Consider the following 16,418-nt stretch of genomic DNA (forward strand, 5'->3'; position numbering starts at 1 on the left):
TCTATCTCTCAATCACACACACACACACACACGTTTACACACACACACACACACACACACACGCACACGCACAGACTTCCTGTCTTTCTTCATGCCATGTGTCTGGCTTTGTCTTTTCTGCATATAGTTGTTGCTCTTTTTCTCACACAGTCACACTAATGTTGCCTCGCTGTTTGTCAAACATACAGATAAATATAAACAGAAGATGTAAATGTTAATCATACTTCAGACTGGTTGCTTTTCTCCTCAGGCTTGTCTGCCAATCAGATTCATCATGAAGGAGCATTATGTCCCAAGCAGAAGCCTCATGTGAAGTGGTACATGTTCGAGCAGTCTCACCACTTTTCGGCTTTTGCTGATTTCCACCAAAAAAAACTGAGTAGCTCAAATTTTGAGTAGAACTGATGTAGAGTGCACTGCAATGTCTTTTTCTGCCATAAACGGGTCATTTGTGGCTCATAATGGGCATCTACTGCCCTTGGGTTGTTCTCGGCTCAAAAATGGTCCCTATGTGAATGGCAAACAAATATATGGGAATCCCAAGGACAACAGAAATGTAACAATACTTCAGTGGTGGTTAAAAGTTATGTTGCTGAGAAGAAGGGTTTTAGTAAATGACCACAAGAGGGTGAAAACAATCTCAAACTAAATGAAAACATTTAATAAAATCAGCAAGCTTTTCTCAGACCTTGATAGGCAACTGTTCAGGGTTACCCACAGCAATGCTGGCATATTTTTAACCTGTTCCTTTAGCTCCCTCTACTGAACAACACATGAAACCCAAATTAGTTGTTTTATGCCCCTGATAAAACACATTTGTCAGATGGTTCAATAAACGTTCTCTCTCTCTTTTTTTTAAAAAGAATTTTGTGGCAATTATTTCATAGTTCAGGCTTTAGGGGGCTAAATTTCTTCAGTTCAGTTTAATTCAATTTGAATCAAATCACCACCAATTCAATCACCACCAAATCACAACAACAGTTGCCTCAAGGGGCTGTATATTGTAAGGTAGACCCTACAATAGTACAACTGTGAAAACCCCCAACAATCAGGTGACCCCCTGACAGTCAGAAATATTATAATTCTGATCATTTATCAGCATATATCCATATTTTTATATCTACAAAAAGAAAGCTGACACTTGTGAGACTTTATCAGAGGTGTAAGCATCACAGCAGATGCCTTTGTGTCAAAGTAACTGAGAATAAAAAACAGAAAAACATGAAGGAGATTTTCCTGGCCTGGATTTTTACAACAGATAACCACCTTTAAAATATTCTGCAGTGGAACAAAACCTGAAGAAAACCATGAATCAACATATAAACATTACCTGATGCTGCTGAAGTGAAGCAGAGCAAAGTTACAGAGGTTTAATTAGAGTGACAACTAAGCATTTTGCAATTTGTCATGATTTAAAAAGTTTAAATTTCTTCAGTATTGAACAACAGAAGTGAGACTTTGTTGTCGGAAGTCAGTTAAATTTAAAAAGTCACTTAATAAAGGAAAAAAAAACAGCGGCAGACAGCGCTGTACATAATGGTAGACTGGTGGGGAAGTGTTGAGTGCTTGACTTCTTCCTTCCAGTGGCGCTGTCACTTGAACTGTGTCCCAAAACGTAGGCTGCATCCTTCGGAGGACCCGGCCTTCGCGGTCTATGTGGACCGGGTCCTTCAAAGACTGAAAAGGCCGGAGATTCGAGGCTGTGAAATGGGACGGTCTAGCCTTCAGATTTGCGTCACTGCTGTGTTGATGGAGTTTAATAAACTCAGCCATCTGCACGCTATCTAAAATATAACAGGACACTGCCGTAAATGTTTGGTATCATTCTTTTCAGCACAACCTCACGTCTGAATTTACAGTTATGTTGTCATTTTGAGATACTGTCTTAACACAACTGATCTAAAATCAGACAAAAACATAAAATCCAAGTAGTTATATTTTGTACTGTAACAACCACAAACATATTTATTGAATCATATTTCATAACTTTAAATGCAAATATAAATTGTCAATTTTAAAATCATATGCACAAGTTTTGCAAACAACAAAGTTATTTTACCCCTTTTTTAAATAACCATTTCAAACTATTAACATAACAATCAGGTGTTCTGCATTCAATAAGATGCCACAAATTATTTGTGCCACTCCAAAAATAATTTCTGTCGACTATAAAGGAGAACATCACAGCCTGATACCTGCAGGTCTGACAGCAGCAGGTGTGTCACTCCTCCTGTTTTCATTCAGCAGTCACCTCATTGTTTTGGGACACAACACAAAACTATCCACAACACTACACACTAACTACACAAGATAACACATTAACTACACACTCCAAACACGCTAAATGTCACAAATCTCTCACATCTCAAAACTCTCTCTCTTTTTCTGCTCTCTCTCTCTCTCTCTCTCTCTCTCTCTCTCTCTCACACACACACACACACCATCACTCCTAAAACGTCCCCCACTTCCTAAACATCCAAATGTCATGTTGCCATATCATTTTTTGATTGGTCGACATGGTGCATTTCTCTTTTGTTTGGTCATAAGCAGAGAGTCTTTGCTAGCGTTGTCCTTAGACGGTAAACGTGACGAAACTATTCAGGAAAAAACACAGGAATATATTGTTTATCACGACTCTGGTGTTACATGGCCTATCAACACAATTTAAAAACTGGTATATATCACCTTGTTGCTTTGTCATCTTAAAGTAGTCATGTGATTGGATTACCACGACAACTTTATTCTTCCTCAGTGAAACAGCAGCACTCATGTGATTGTTTTGCCACCTAGCTCCAGGTGTTGTGCCAAAAAGTGATCGTCTACCAGCGGGTAATTGCCACCCGCGGGAGCGCGCAGCTGCTTAAAGCTGTAGCGCCCAGATTACTTACAGCTACTTCTGTGCAAATGATATAAGATGCGGCAAGCTGAAGACAGCTTCAACCGTCTGTTTGTTGAAAAATAGTAATGCGACCGCACCGCGTTTTCTTGTTAGTAACGGTTACGGCGTTGTAACGATAGGAATTGTAATTAGTTAGATTACTCGTTACTGAAAAAAGTAACGCTGTTATTCCCATCACTGCTCATTTCTAGGAATATGGACAAATTTATTAAACCCCCCAAAATATGACTATCCAGAGTTGGGACCAGGAAGCAGAGTTGCAGTCTTACACACCTCTCTGCAGCTTCTCTCCTACTGAAAGCAGATCAAGGATTATTGGTTAATGATTAACCAATAATCCTTGATCTGCTTTCTCTATTAGGTTTTTTTTTTGCCTGTCGCGTTTGGATCTTTAGCCATCAGAATTGTTGTCTGAAGGCCAAGAAAGATGCCAAGTGGATTTACTTTACCAAGTGGATCATCATGGCCTTGTCATATTGGTCCATTTGATTGACCTTTATTATAATTATGTATTTATTTGATTTGATTTTCGGTTGTTACAGACGGGACAGATATGACTGAGGGATAGGACAGGGAGAAAGAATGAAAGAAAAATAGAGGGGAGAAGAGAAAAAAAAAGAAAACAAACAAAACACCTGGATCAACTGTATGGAGATAAAAAAAAACAGAAGAGAAAACAAACAAGAAAAAGCAACATAACAAATACAACACCATCACAATAAACTAGCTAACAGTAGATAACAGTAGATACTAAATATTTCATGTTATTGTGCAGCACGCAAGATTGTCAGCTGCTAGGGAGTGTGGGGAGTCATAGCCCCGTCCCCCAGGGCATAAAGTAGGTATGGAGGAGATCCAGGCCCCAGACATTCAGAGGCCCCAGCGTACGAGGACCCAAAGAGGACCACCACAGGGGCAACCATGCCACCCTCCTGGGAAGAGCTGAGGAGAGCCCCAAACGAGAGGTCACCCAGCAGCCACGGAGCAGAGGCCAGGGGGGTTGCAGTGACGTGACCTCGGATTCTGCCGGCAGCCAGCTGTGCCAGAGAGGACCGAGCCTCAGGCCCAGAGGCCAGAGGCCTGAGGGCATCCCACCCCCCGGAAGGGGCCCGGTCGGGCCACAGGCGCCAGGCCCCACTAATCGGCCACCAGGAGTGAGCTGGTACATACATCAGCGCCCAGCCCCAGACACCAAGAACCACCAACACACCAACGTCTGAGGGCATCAGCCACCGGCAGGGACTATTCATCTGCTGTCATGTTCCAACCTCCTCCTACTAGGATGTAATCCGTGGGGTACATAACTTTAAACTCTAAAATAACATTTGTTAAATTTTCCAATAGACTTTTATTTTGAAGCTCATTATTATGTCTATAAAGATTTGTGACAATTAGAAATATACCTTCACTCTTCAAAACTACAGTTTACCAATGGGCCCCTCTGTCAGCTTTGTGAGTTATAATCTCCCCTGGGAATTTATTAAAACAAATCGCCACACCTCCAGATCTGTTAGAACCATGGCTGAATCTGGTCTCCCCACTGATTAGCCCAAAAGGTCAGCATCCACCGTGTGAGTTTCTTGTAGAAACAGACAGTGACATTTTTGCCCCTTGCAAAATAAAAAAAAAGTGCCTTTCTCTTAACAATTTCCTTCAAACCCCAAACGTATAATGAACCAAATTAAATTTTTGAGTGAACCATAACAAGTAAGAGAGCATACTATAAGAATAAATAAATAAATAATAAAAAGTATGAGTTTAAATCATAACACTTGTCAATAACCAATAATAATAATAATAATAATAATGTGACATCTTCATCTTTTTTTTTCTCTTCTAATCCTTTAATCCGGAGGCACCACCTCATTTTAAACCTTTCTTCCTCTCTCACTCTCTCATTAAGATCGTAGTTATCTTTGGTTAGCTAGAGACTTCATCACCTTCACTCATCCCTGCTGATTTAACTTTCTTTTTTGCAGGCTTCTTTTAGGTGTAGGAACCAAGTCGTTGCCATGTTCCCTTTTGCTCATCACTGCTACGTCCATTGCTGCGTAGTCATGTTCCATTCCCTGTTTGCCATCTTTCTTTAAACCACATGGCGATGTTGGTTTCTTGTTTTTTGAGGTCGACTTTGAGTTTAGCAGGTTTAACTATACTTGGGGCATTCTTTTCACTATTCTCGAGTGGAAACAATTAAGAACACAATCTAAATTCTGGGATAAATTTATTAAGCTCCTAATTCGTGCGACTGCTCAACTCGCCATCTTGCACCACCCCCAAAAGTCTCAATAAATGCACATGTTTTGGTGGGTATACCGGCTTCCACGAGTGTGACGCTTATTTTGAGCAACAAAACATAATAAAATATAATTTTATTTCTATATTTCAAGATCACAATAATCTTCCAATTTAGAAATACAAGTTAAAGAAAAAAAAAACGAACACAAATAAAAATAAACTTCAGTTAAATACTTATAATTTTTTCCAAGCCACGCGGAGCTGTTATGAATTGTGTGTTAAAATTGAAATGGTTAAGATCCTTAAGAACAAACATCCTTTTGAAATGTTAACCTCAATGTGATGACTGATAAAATGGGTGGAAGAGAATTTTAAGTTGTGACTTTGATTGCAGTTCGTTACCTGTTAAAAATCAGTGTACATGGATGACTGAAGATCCAAAGGGATTTGGGCTGTAGCTGATTTTATGGATGAGAATGGGGTCTTATAAAACAGACGTTCTGTGAGAAGTTTGACGTAAGATGCACTGCTAAGAGTTATAAAACACTAACAAAAGCCATCCCAGTCCCTTTGAGATCAATGATTAAATTTCTCCTAGATTGAGACAGCTCTGCATAGCTGGAGACTTTGACTTGTGAGAGCAGGTTTACAAACAAAGCGATCAGAAATATTTTGATAAACGAAATCTGTCCCAACCCAGTTAAAAGAAATTATACTCTAAAAGAATTTGAGGCCATGGAGGTTAAGATTTAGCCAACTAATGAATTCCTAAGACTTTTTTTTCTTTCATTCTTTTGTTATTCCTCTTGCTTTTTTAAATCTCTCTTTTTCTGTTGTTGTAATGCTCAGCCGTATACATTTATATGCATGGATAACTAATATGGTCTCATATTTTTATATTATTGTTGACAAATAAAGTTAATTTAAAAAGAAAAAATGTGCTAACATGGAGGAGGCAGAGTTTATGACCTATACTGCAGCCAGACACCAGGGGGCGTCAGAGACGTTTTGGCTTCATTTTTGGGGAGCTGTCAGGTCGTCCATGTTTTCTGCAGTCGTTGGTTGTAACAGGAAGTGATACAGAGAGAGCCAACACCAAGTGAGAGCCCCACCCAAAGGAGGAACTGATGCAAATATCCACAAAGTATATACAAACTCACCATCTTTGTTTGTTTATTCATTCAGTACATATTTGATATCCAGTAATTAAGTTGTAGGCAAAGACATTTTCATAATTATTTGATGCAAACAACTACAGCAGTTTCCTGATGAAAATTATTATGAAGGGTTCATTTCTATATGAAAATTGTCTCTAGATGACACCCTGGAAAATAATGTATATATGTTCACAGTATGTTGTTATTTATTGGATCGAAAGGTTGCAACAGCAAGTTTTATGACAGCCTTCTGTTTGATCATAATTAAATTTAAAACATCTAGTGGTTGGCAGAATTAGATCTCAGATCTTATCATCCTACTGATATAAATATAAAGCTATAGAAAGAAAAAAACCCTCCTCAACAGAGTAAAACCTACTATTTCCTGTCAGGCTGCTGATCATTAGTTTGTTTGCTTTTAATAAAACATATTTACAGCCTGGTATTTAAAAAAACGTTGTGTTTGCTAAAGCCATTTTTAATGATCACAATAACTGCAAAAAAAGTGGATTTGTTTCCCCTGTAACTCACTCATCTAAACTACACTGACACTTACATTTAGGGGCGTGCCAAATGACAGGCAGATGCTGACATGCTGTGACCACTGAGTCATTTTTCTCAGTTATCTGGATTTCTAAACCATGTTTATGATTTTGTTACTTTTTGACATTAACCTGTCCAGTTAGATTTGATATGTCAGTCCATGGGTAGTTTGGCCAAGAGTATCATGACATACGCTCTTCAAAACATTTGAAGGAACACTTTAAAAACATCTCAACGGTATCAACTCTTATGTTCTTCGGCAACTCCCTGCATACTCTCGCACGATGAGGGGCCTTGTTCACTGGGAGGAATCCAGGACCTACTGCATCTGTGTAGGGTCTGCCAGGGTCCATGGATTTCAGCCCGATACCTAATGACAGTCAGGGTGTTGCTGCCTACCCTGTGGAGTGCTGTGCATTCCTCTATGGATATGCCTCCCCAAACCATCATTGACCCACCACCAAACCAATCATACTGAATGTTCTCCATAGCTTCTCCAACCCTTTCATGTCTGTTGTATCTGCTCAGGGTAAACCTGCTTTCATCCATGAAAAGGACAGGGAGCCAGTTGGTGAACCCATCAATTCTGGTATCAACCCCAGGTCTACCATTAGTGACACAGACACTAGCTAAGTGCAACACCAGTAAAAAACTGTCAGAAAAAGATTAAGAAGTGAAAAGTGTCAGTGGCCCCCACCTGCAAAATCATTCCAGTTTTGGAAGTTGTCTAATTGATGCCACTGTAGTGCACCTGCTGTTAATTTTATTATCAGTAAAGCAGCTGAAACTGATTAACAATCACTTCTGCTACTTAACTGAACAGATCAATATCCCTAAACTGACCCGATGCTAGCTATAATTAAAGTTTTCCTTTAATTTTTGAGTAGTGAAGACTGCATATAGTATGTACTATATATAATATATCATGATGAAATACATCTTGATTTACTGTAGGGATGTCAGAATTTATTGATGTCACCCTTGGCTAACTAAAAGCACAGATGAGGAAAGTTAGGTGGAACCTCACATGCCTGTTTTGTTGAGCTTGAATAAATACTATCAAATACTAGCGTCAGGATCACTGGCAGAAACCACACCCACTCTCTCTTTTTTGCCCCCACAACATTAATGTGTTCCATCTTACAGCTTAAATCCTAAGAGTGATCAGTGGAATGAGTAGTCTGGACTTCCATTTCATCTGCCAAAGCTCTTCTATAAACTCTTGTCACACTCTGTTTAAATCCCTCATTCATTTTTAGACCCATGCAAAAATACAACAGTGGGTTTATACAGCTGTTAAAGTAGGCAACACCCTTTGCTACAGGGTACCAGATTTTCACCACTGCTTTTTCATTGTCCACCATCTTCACCAGTAAGAGGCAGTGGTATGGCGCCCAGCACAGAAAAAAGGCAATGACCAAACACGCTATGATACGCAAGGGGCGGGACTTCCCTGACAGGCGGGTGCGTCGGATGCCTACTCCAGCCAGGATGTAACAGACGAGAATCACTATGAAGGGTAATATGAAGCCACAAAGGAAGCGGATGGAGTAGAGAGCTACTTTGGTGCTGTTGTACCCCTCTGGATTCTCTATTGGGTCCACAGAACACCAACTCAAGTTTTTGTTGTCCATGTACATTTGACAATTAATGACATAGGGAATGCTGAAAAGAATCGCCACGATCCAGATGCAGACTGCCACCACCCTCGCTGCCCACATGGTGCGTCGCTGCTTTGTGAGGACGGGCTGCCAGATGCAGAGCACTCGATCCAGACTGATCACAGCCAGCAGGAAGACAGAGCAGAACTTGTTGGTATATTTGAAGAAGCCATAGAACTTGCAGACGAAGAGGCCAAAAGGCCAGTGGTCAAAGAAGAGCATCTGAGCGAGGGAGAAAACCCATGTGAAGCAGAAGATCAGGTCTGCTATTGCCAGGTTCACCAGCCACACGTTGGTGACTGTCAGCTAAGCAGGACGAAAATAAAACAAGATTGATAAAAAAAGAGGAAGAAAGTGAAAGACATTAATTAGGTGGTAAATTTCATTGTAAGCAAACCTGTTATATTGTCAAATATATACAAAATACGAATTGTGATTGAGCGTTATTGAAATGCTACTCTAAAGAGAAAATTAAGTTCAGTTGTGGCCGTTGAATAAAAAAAATAAAAAAATAATAAGGATTTGAAGGTCTTTAAAGTCCTTTAATGACTTCCAGGTGGCAATACAGAGAACAGATGATGAATGTGATGGGTAATCTTGATGCAGTCCCTGCTGTAAAGTAATCCAATGATTTCTTTCTTTTTTTTGGTGCAGCTTTTTTGTTTTTCTCTTTGAAGGCTGTTTTATCTGCTGTTGTATAGTTTCCATATCAAGCTCTTAGCCAGTATAATCGAATGTTTGCTACTGAGGAGTGCTTAAAAGACTTAGTTTTGGAAAAAGGCAGACTTTTCTTAGTGATCTGAGAAAGTAAAGTCTCAGTTGAATTTTTTTTTACTAGTGCCACTCAGTTAACAGTCTATTTAAGATCATCACTGACACATTTAGGAACCTAAAGCTGTAAACTCCCATCACTTCCTCTCCTGCTACTTTTAGTGGCTGGGGCTTCCTCTGATGATGTCTGAAATCTATGATAAGCTTTTTGTCTTCTTGATATTTAGTGTTAGATGAAGTCAGTTGTGCACTTTATCCCTATAGGCAGTCTTGTTATCTGCAGATTTAACTATACTTGTGAGGTAATCAGAAGTACATGAATAAGTCTGGAGGTAGTATAATATTGTATATTTAACACAGATTTTAAGCGATCATGGCCATTCAATTGGCTGATAACATTCTATCAGTTTCCATCCATCAATCTTGTAACTAATTAATTTACTTTCCCAAAGCTATTATCAAATCTATCTATACCATCCAAGAAGTCTGTCAAGAGTTTGATGTCCTTGTCTGCTGAAAAGTTTAGATTTTTTATTTTTATTTGAAGCTCAGTGACATTTGATAAACATTCAAGCCTTACAAGTTATGTACCCATTGATTTTAGATTTTTTAACCAATTGTGGCTTTCCTGGGTAGATGTTGTGTAAGTATATTTCCTGTTCAAGGAAGCTGCCTTTTAGGGCGTTATAAAATATTGTACAGAAACATTTCAGACTCAGAAGGTATTTGAAACTGATTATGCAATATATCTACCTTAAGTTTGAATCCAGCCACCCAGATCACCACAGAGTTCCCCGTGATGCCGAGTACAACGGTCAGTGTGTAGAGGATGCTGCTGAATTTTTTCATCATGGCATCAATATCCACCACAGTTGCCTGGGCCTCCTCAGAAGGCTTGAGTCCCAGGGTGAGCAGAGAGGCATTGGGAAACATTTTTTGTCTGGGAAAGAGAGAACAGAAGAATTTTACGCTATCATGTAACTCCTAACCTAACAGACCGTGAGTAAGAAAATGTAAGATTATATCACATGTTGCTCTACGTTATCATACTCCCTAACACTATTTTAAAATGAAATTGTCTAAAACCTAAAAGAAAGGGGAAACTGCAGGTAAACAAAGCAGAAGATTCTTTTTACAGAGATCATTTTAGGGAATCCCAAATACAATTTGTGCAATCAGAAGTTGTTATGAATTTATGTTGTTAAAGTCAGAATAGGATTTTTGCCTCACATCAGCTGCCTTCATGTTGTGCATTTGGGTCCTCCTCACAAAGTTCAGCATAAAACATGGATAAGTGTGAAATGTTTCTTCTTCACCCATTTTTTGTTCAGTCAGTGTGTTTATGCACCACTTTGCATTTAATTATTTATTATTTTTCATCTCTGTCTCTCTCATAGTGTTTTTTTTTGTCCTACAATCCTTCCCTCAATCCCAGTTTGTCAGAACTGACTCCCGTCCATGAGCCTGGTGGTGCTGAGGTTTCTCCCTGTTAAAAGGGAGTTTTTTTCTTTCCATTTTTTTTTCTCTGTATTAATGTAGGTTCATCACCTTACATCTAAGGTCCCTTGTTGACAGGTGTTGTCATTTGGCAGTAATCAACTTAGGACTTAGCAGCTCACTGTGCACCTGGATATTGGACTTCCCGAGCAACAGACCCAGAACGTCAGGATGGGAGAGCACACTTCTTCCACCTTCTTTCTGAACATCCCACAGGGGTGTGTCCTCAGCCCTTTTTTATGCTCACTTTTCACCCATGACTGTTGTGTAATCCGCACTAGTAACACTATTATAATGTGTGCTGACAACACCACCATCATAGGGCTGATCGACAACATGAATGATTCAGCCTACAGAGAGGAGATTCAGCATCTGAAGCAATGGTGTGAAGACAACAACCTGCAACTGAACACAGCCAAGACCAAGGAGATGGTAAATGACATCAGGAGAACAAAGCAATGGGAGCACTCCACTCACTACATCGATGGAGAGGAAGTAGAAAGCATAGAAAGCTTTAGTTCCTTGGCCTTCACATCTCGACCAGCCTTACCTGGTCCACAAACATTTCTCACAAGGTAGGAAAAGCACAATAAAGGATGTACTCCCTCAGGAAGCTGCATCAAGCCCAATTACCCCAGAAACTGCTAATTAACTTCTACGGCTCCATCATTGAGAGCCTTCTAGCCTACTGGTGCAATTGGCATTTCACCAACACCCCTCAGAGACATATTTACTGGCAGACTTCAGCAGAAAGCCAGTATTATCATCAAAGACCCCTCAATTAGCTTTTCTACAACTATTTTTTCAAGAATTCTTTTAGATAAAAGGAAGGTTGGAGATTGGTTTATAAAGACAGATGGGCCAACTAATGGCTTTTTACATATCGGTTTAATTACTGATACATTGAATGCCTTTGGTGCATAGCTCATTAATAGAGATAGATTTCTCATATCTATGATCAAAACATTAATGGTAGGACTTTCTTGAACAGTCTTTTAGAAATGGGGTCTTATAGACACATTGATGGCTTGGAGGAAATAAATATTGAACTTAACTAAACTCTGATTTTTCAGAGTGAGCATGTAAATAGTATTGAAAATAGCTGTACAAAATGATATGTCTGTGAGATGGTTAAACTATATATAATTTTTTCTCCAGTGAGTGTTTTGTGATGGGAATCATGAAGTTATTAATAGTTACAGTTGAGCTCTGATGGCTCAGCAGAGCTCTGACTCTGTGACAGCCTGGCTACAGTGTTGAAAAGAAACCTAAGGTTGTTCTTATTTCCTTTAATTGATGATGAGTAATATATCCTGTTAGAGAGGGCTTTTTTAATAGTCTTTTTCCAGGTTAAATTACATTCTTCTAAATTAGTGACACATCATTTCCTTTCCAGCTTATCTGTTTATCTGAGACTGTCCTTTTTTAGAGGAGACACACTATCCAGGATAGTGATGACACGAGTCAACATTATTAATAAGATAATAGACCTTTGTGGGTAAGCTTAGGTACCTGTGCTATATTATAAGGGAATATGTCATTGAAGAGTTTTTATTTTATTGTTAAATGTTCAGTTTCTATGCCATACATTAGAACAAGATCCCAAGTGTGATTATAGGGGTGCGGACTTATTTATATTTACATATTTATTTTCTTGTCTGGAAATGTCAAACAAATCATATAAATATGCACTTATATGCTAATAACCCATTGCATTTGCTCATTATCAATGTGGGTGTAAGTTCTTTCAAAGAAGGCTCGCTGAAATTCTCCCTTCTTTCCTTCTAGCACAGAAAGCTACAACTAAGAAATCCCTTCTAATAATCTTTTAGAAGCTGACTTCTCTCTGCACCAGTGCAGTGTGGATTCAAATGACTACGCTGCTAAGCATTAATGGTGTGCGGACTGATAGTAAAATATCGACATCTCCAATGCCAGATGTTTTATGAATCAATTCTCATATCTAAAATATCTATATTTTAGTAATTTGGGTCCAAAAAGGTTGATTCTGTTCATCTGGATGCAGAGTTTTCAGTGGAAGAAACGTTTCGTCACTCATCGAAGTGACTTCTTCAGTCTCAGATGACTGCAGGTTTCCTCAACCTTATAAACAGTACATTTGCACAATAACTGAAACCAGCCCACTATATGAACAATGGGCTGTGAGATCAGTTCCTTGATCATTAATCCTTGGGGTGGACCAATTTTTGGCAGAGCGTGTTTTGGGGTTTAAAAGCCACACAGACACAGTTTTTGGAAAAAATTGGCCCACCCCACAAATCGGGTCCCCCGACACAAACAGAATCATATAGTGTACGCTGTTAAGTGCCCGGAGGATGGCCATGGTTTATATATCGAGGAAACCAAACAACCTGTGGCAAAGCGTATGGCACAACACAGAAGAGCTAATTCATCAGGCCAGGACTCCGCAGTCTACTTACACCTACTACACCTTGTTATGTTATAGTTTTAACAAGTGCACGAGAATTTGAGCAAACAGTTTTTACTTAGTCATTAGATGGTATTGTGTGTAAAATTTTGAGGTCCATTTTTTTTTTTAAATTCAATCTATTTTGGAATAAGGCTGAAAAATGACAAAATGTGGAACAAATGAAGTGCCATCAATACTTCCCGGATGCATGGTACTAGTCTACATTTCTACAGAGTAATCAAATTGCTGCTATGCAGATGATATTCATTATACATGTCTAACACTTGAAAAGTGATAATAATGTCAAGCTGTTGACCAGAAATGTTATAGCTCTGATCCTAATCCATTTGTTCCTGTTGATGTAGAAATCAATTCAGGATTATTTTTCAAACACTTACTTACATAAAAACGTAATTAACCATTCATGGCGAGGTATTGAGATTAGTTTTTTGGTTTTATTACTATTATTAATTTTAAGATGTACACACCTTGTCTCAATATGAAAATGATAACATTCTTCGTGTTACTCCCCATATAATATAACATATAACATGATATGATTTTAAGCACCACACGCACATACTTGGAAGTGATTTCGAGATAAAAAAGCTCTGGCTGTGATATTTTAAAGGAGTAAATAGTTGTTTAACCATTTTTTTGCTAATTATGAAAAAAGAGACTATAATGAAAATTAAAAGATCATTACTTCATGATCACATCAAAATGAACTGTGGTGGTAGAAACCTTCACAAAGCTAAAGAAGTCAGAAGTTAGTTAGTGTTCAGGGCGGTGTTATGTCATAAATTGAAAACTGAAGTCTTACCAGTAGAAAGAAATACAGTAGCACTTCAAAAGAAAAGATCCCCAATGACTGAGAAAAAAGGTTTTTTCTGCTGTTGAGAGACGTAAGGCTACTGGAGTCAAATTGCAAATAAACGTGGGAGTGCAGGGACAGTACAGTTTCTTTAGCCACACACAGTAAAAAGAAGAAAACCCCACCACCTTGTGGTTGCATGTCCAACCACTCAAAATAAAGTTTACATCTATGTCCATACAGACATCACTAATATAGATTTAAATATTTACTTTGAAGGAAAAAGGCCCCAAAAAAAGTCTTCCTCTCCGAAGCTGTTAATACAGTTTCTTCCTCCATCTCCATCACCGTGTGACTCATGGATGCATGTTTGTCAGAGATATCTGAGGAAATGGCAAACAACATTAAATTTCTAACCTCCATCCCATGGTGAGCATGTATGAAATGTCCCGAGTGCCAAAATGAGTCAATTAAATAATTAATTAAATGTGTCGTTAATTAAATAAAATTGTAATTAATTAATAATCAAATATATCTATCATTATTTAAATGTCAATTCATTTCATTTAAAACATTTTAGAAGTTATTTCTATTTCCAGTTTTAATTAGTTGACACATTTAACTAATTACTTAATTAAATCTGTGTTTTGTTTTTATTTTAAAATGTACTGCTACTGTCACAAACACACACTCACACACACAGGCATACAAACTACCATTTAGGGTTTTTTTTTTACTAGTCAGTGTGTCTGATGATTTTTGGACTAGATATGACAGATCAAAGCTCAAGTATGTTTGGTAAGCATAGATATGGTAGTGATGGCCTTGAAGCTTTCCATCCAACTGGTTAAAAACAGGTTCATTTCCAAAAGCTTCATGTGTACACAGACCCCCCCTGCTGGTCAAAATCTTTCAACTACTTCTTACAGCTTCTTGGTTTTCTTACAACAGTGTCATCATGGGAATAATCATGACGATGTTTGTGTTTGTGGGAGTATTGCAATTTCAATTTCCTGTGTATGACTAGTCTTTGACAACAAAGCTGGTGTTGACTTTGACCAAAACTACAGTAACATGTTTCATTATTTACAGGAATATTACGTGTAATAGCTCAAAGTGTTGCCGCACAGGAGGAAATGCTTCTCCTTTCAGCAAGCTCCATCAAAAAACAACCTCCTCATGTCACTGGGAAAACTCCAACATGAACACTAACATGCAGTTTTGGGGGGTAATCCATGGTGCTTATGAATATTCGTGAATCACATCAACACTCAAACCACATTCTGAAACAGTGAGGCTTCACACATCACGACCGATGTCACTCATCCTTAAAGAACCTAGCTATGATATGTACTTGATAAAGGATTTCCTGGATTAAATCCTGGCACAGTGCATCACATCACTAGTGAATAGTCTTTTTCCTTAGAATTTACTATTGTTCTTTTTGCAACAATTTTAGAATTTTCTCATGTCTGATTTGAAAGTTTTCATTTACATTGGCTGTTCTTGTTTGTCCTCCTTCACCCCGTGCAAAGTATAAATGGTTCATTTTCCTTCTACCAACTTTTTCCTTGTTACTGGCTATTTTATAAAAATCAATCAATCAATCAATCAATCATTCAAAGACAATACCAAAGTGCTGTACATAGTACTTTCGAAAATACTTCGTCTTGTCTCCTGAAATGTTGAGTCCTGATCTTCAGTGTTCCAAGAATCGGCCTGTCTGTGTAACGTTTTACACATTTGAATACTACTTATGTACTCTTTAAAATAAATAGATAAATAAATAGACCAATCAGGTTTAACATTATGTATGATACTGCATGATGCTGTGTTGGTGCCAGTTCTGATGTTCATTCCCATTGTTGGTGCTTTCAGTTGCATGGGTCACCATGGGCATCTTGACAGGTCTGTGGCTATGCACTGCCCCATTCACAACAAACTGCGGAGTCTTTGCTCCCCATGTACATGACCCTTGGCCACCCATGACCCTATCATCACTGTCCCTTCTGTTTCTTCCACGTTTGATAGATACTGAACATTGCAGACCAGAACATCCCACAAGAGCTGTGCTTTTGAAGATGCTCTGACCTCGCTGTCTGTCCATCACATTTTGGCCCTTGTTATACACGGGTGCCATGATGAAGAGATAATCATGGTGTGGTGATATTAACCAGAGCCTGCTATGTGCTGTGGCCTGAAGACAGAGCTGTCTTTCTGATGTTGGGTGGGTCCAGCCTTACAGAGTGTCCAGGAGGATAATTGCCAAAACAGATCTCAATGGAAGTTATCTGCTTACTATAACGGGTAGATGATGTTTTAAAAATACATTTGTATTATAGTTGTAATACAAATAATCTAGTTTAAATTGCATTGATTGCACTGCTATAAGCTGCATTTCATTATG

General features: G+C 38.6%; 1 protein-coding gene across 1 annotated transcript; it reads right to left on the minus strand.

Moving 5' to 3' along the window:
* Positions 1-6,322: 6,322 nt before the first annotated feature.
* LOC102289820 (C3a anaphylatoxin chemotactic receptor-like) lies at positions 6,323-9,407 on the minus strand. The gene is made up of 2 exons (XM_042225319.1): positions 9,372-9,407; positions 6,323-8,804 (listed from the first exon to the last, which is right to left on the minus strand). Exons 1-2 carry the CDS (start codon positions 9,405-9,407, stop codon positions 7,992-7,994), a joined length of 849 nt encoding a protein of 282 aa, XP_042081253.1. The 3' UTR covers positions 6,323-7,991.
* Between the last annotated feature and the right edge of the window lie 7,011 nt (positions 9,408-16,418).

Source organism: Haplochromis burtoni, unplaced genomic scaffold, assembly GCF_018398535.1.
Source record: "Haplochromis burtoni strain Fernald_Lab_line unplaced genomic scaffold, NCSU_Asbu1 Contig_168, whole genome shotgun sequence".
Classification (NCBI taxonomy): domain Eukaryota; kingdom Metazoa; phylum Chordata; class Actinopteri; order Cichliformes; family Cichlidae; genus Haplochromis; species Haplochromis burtoni.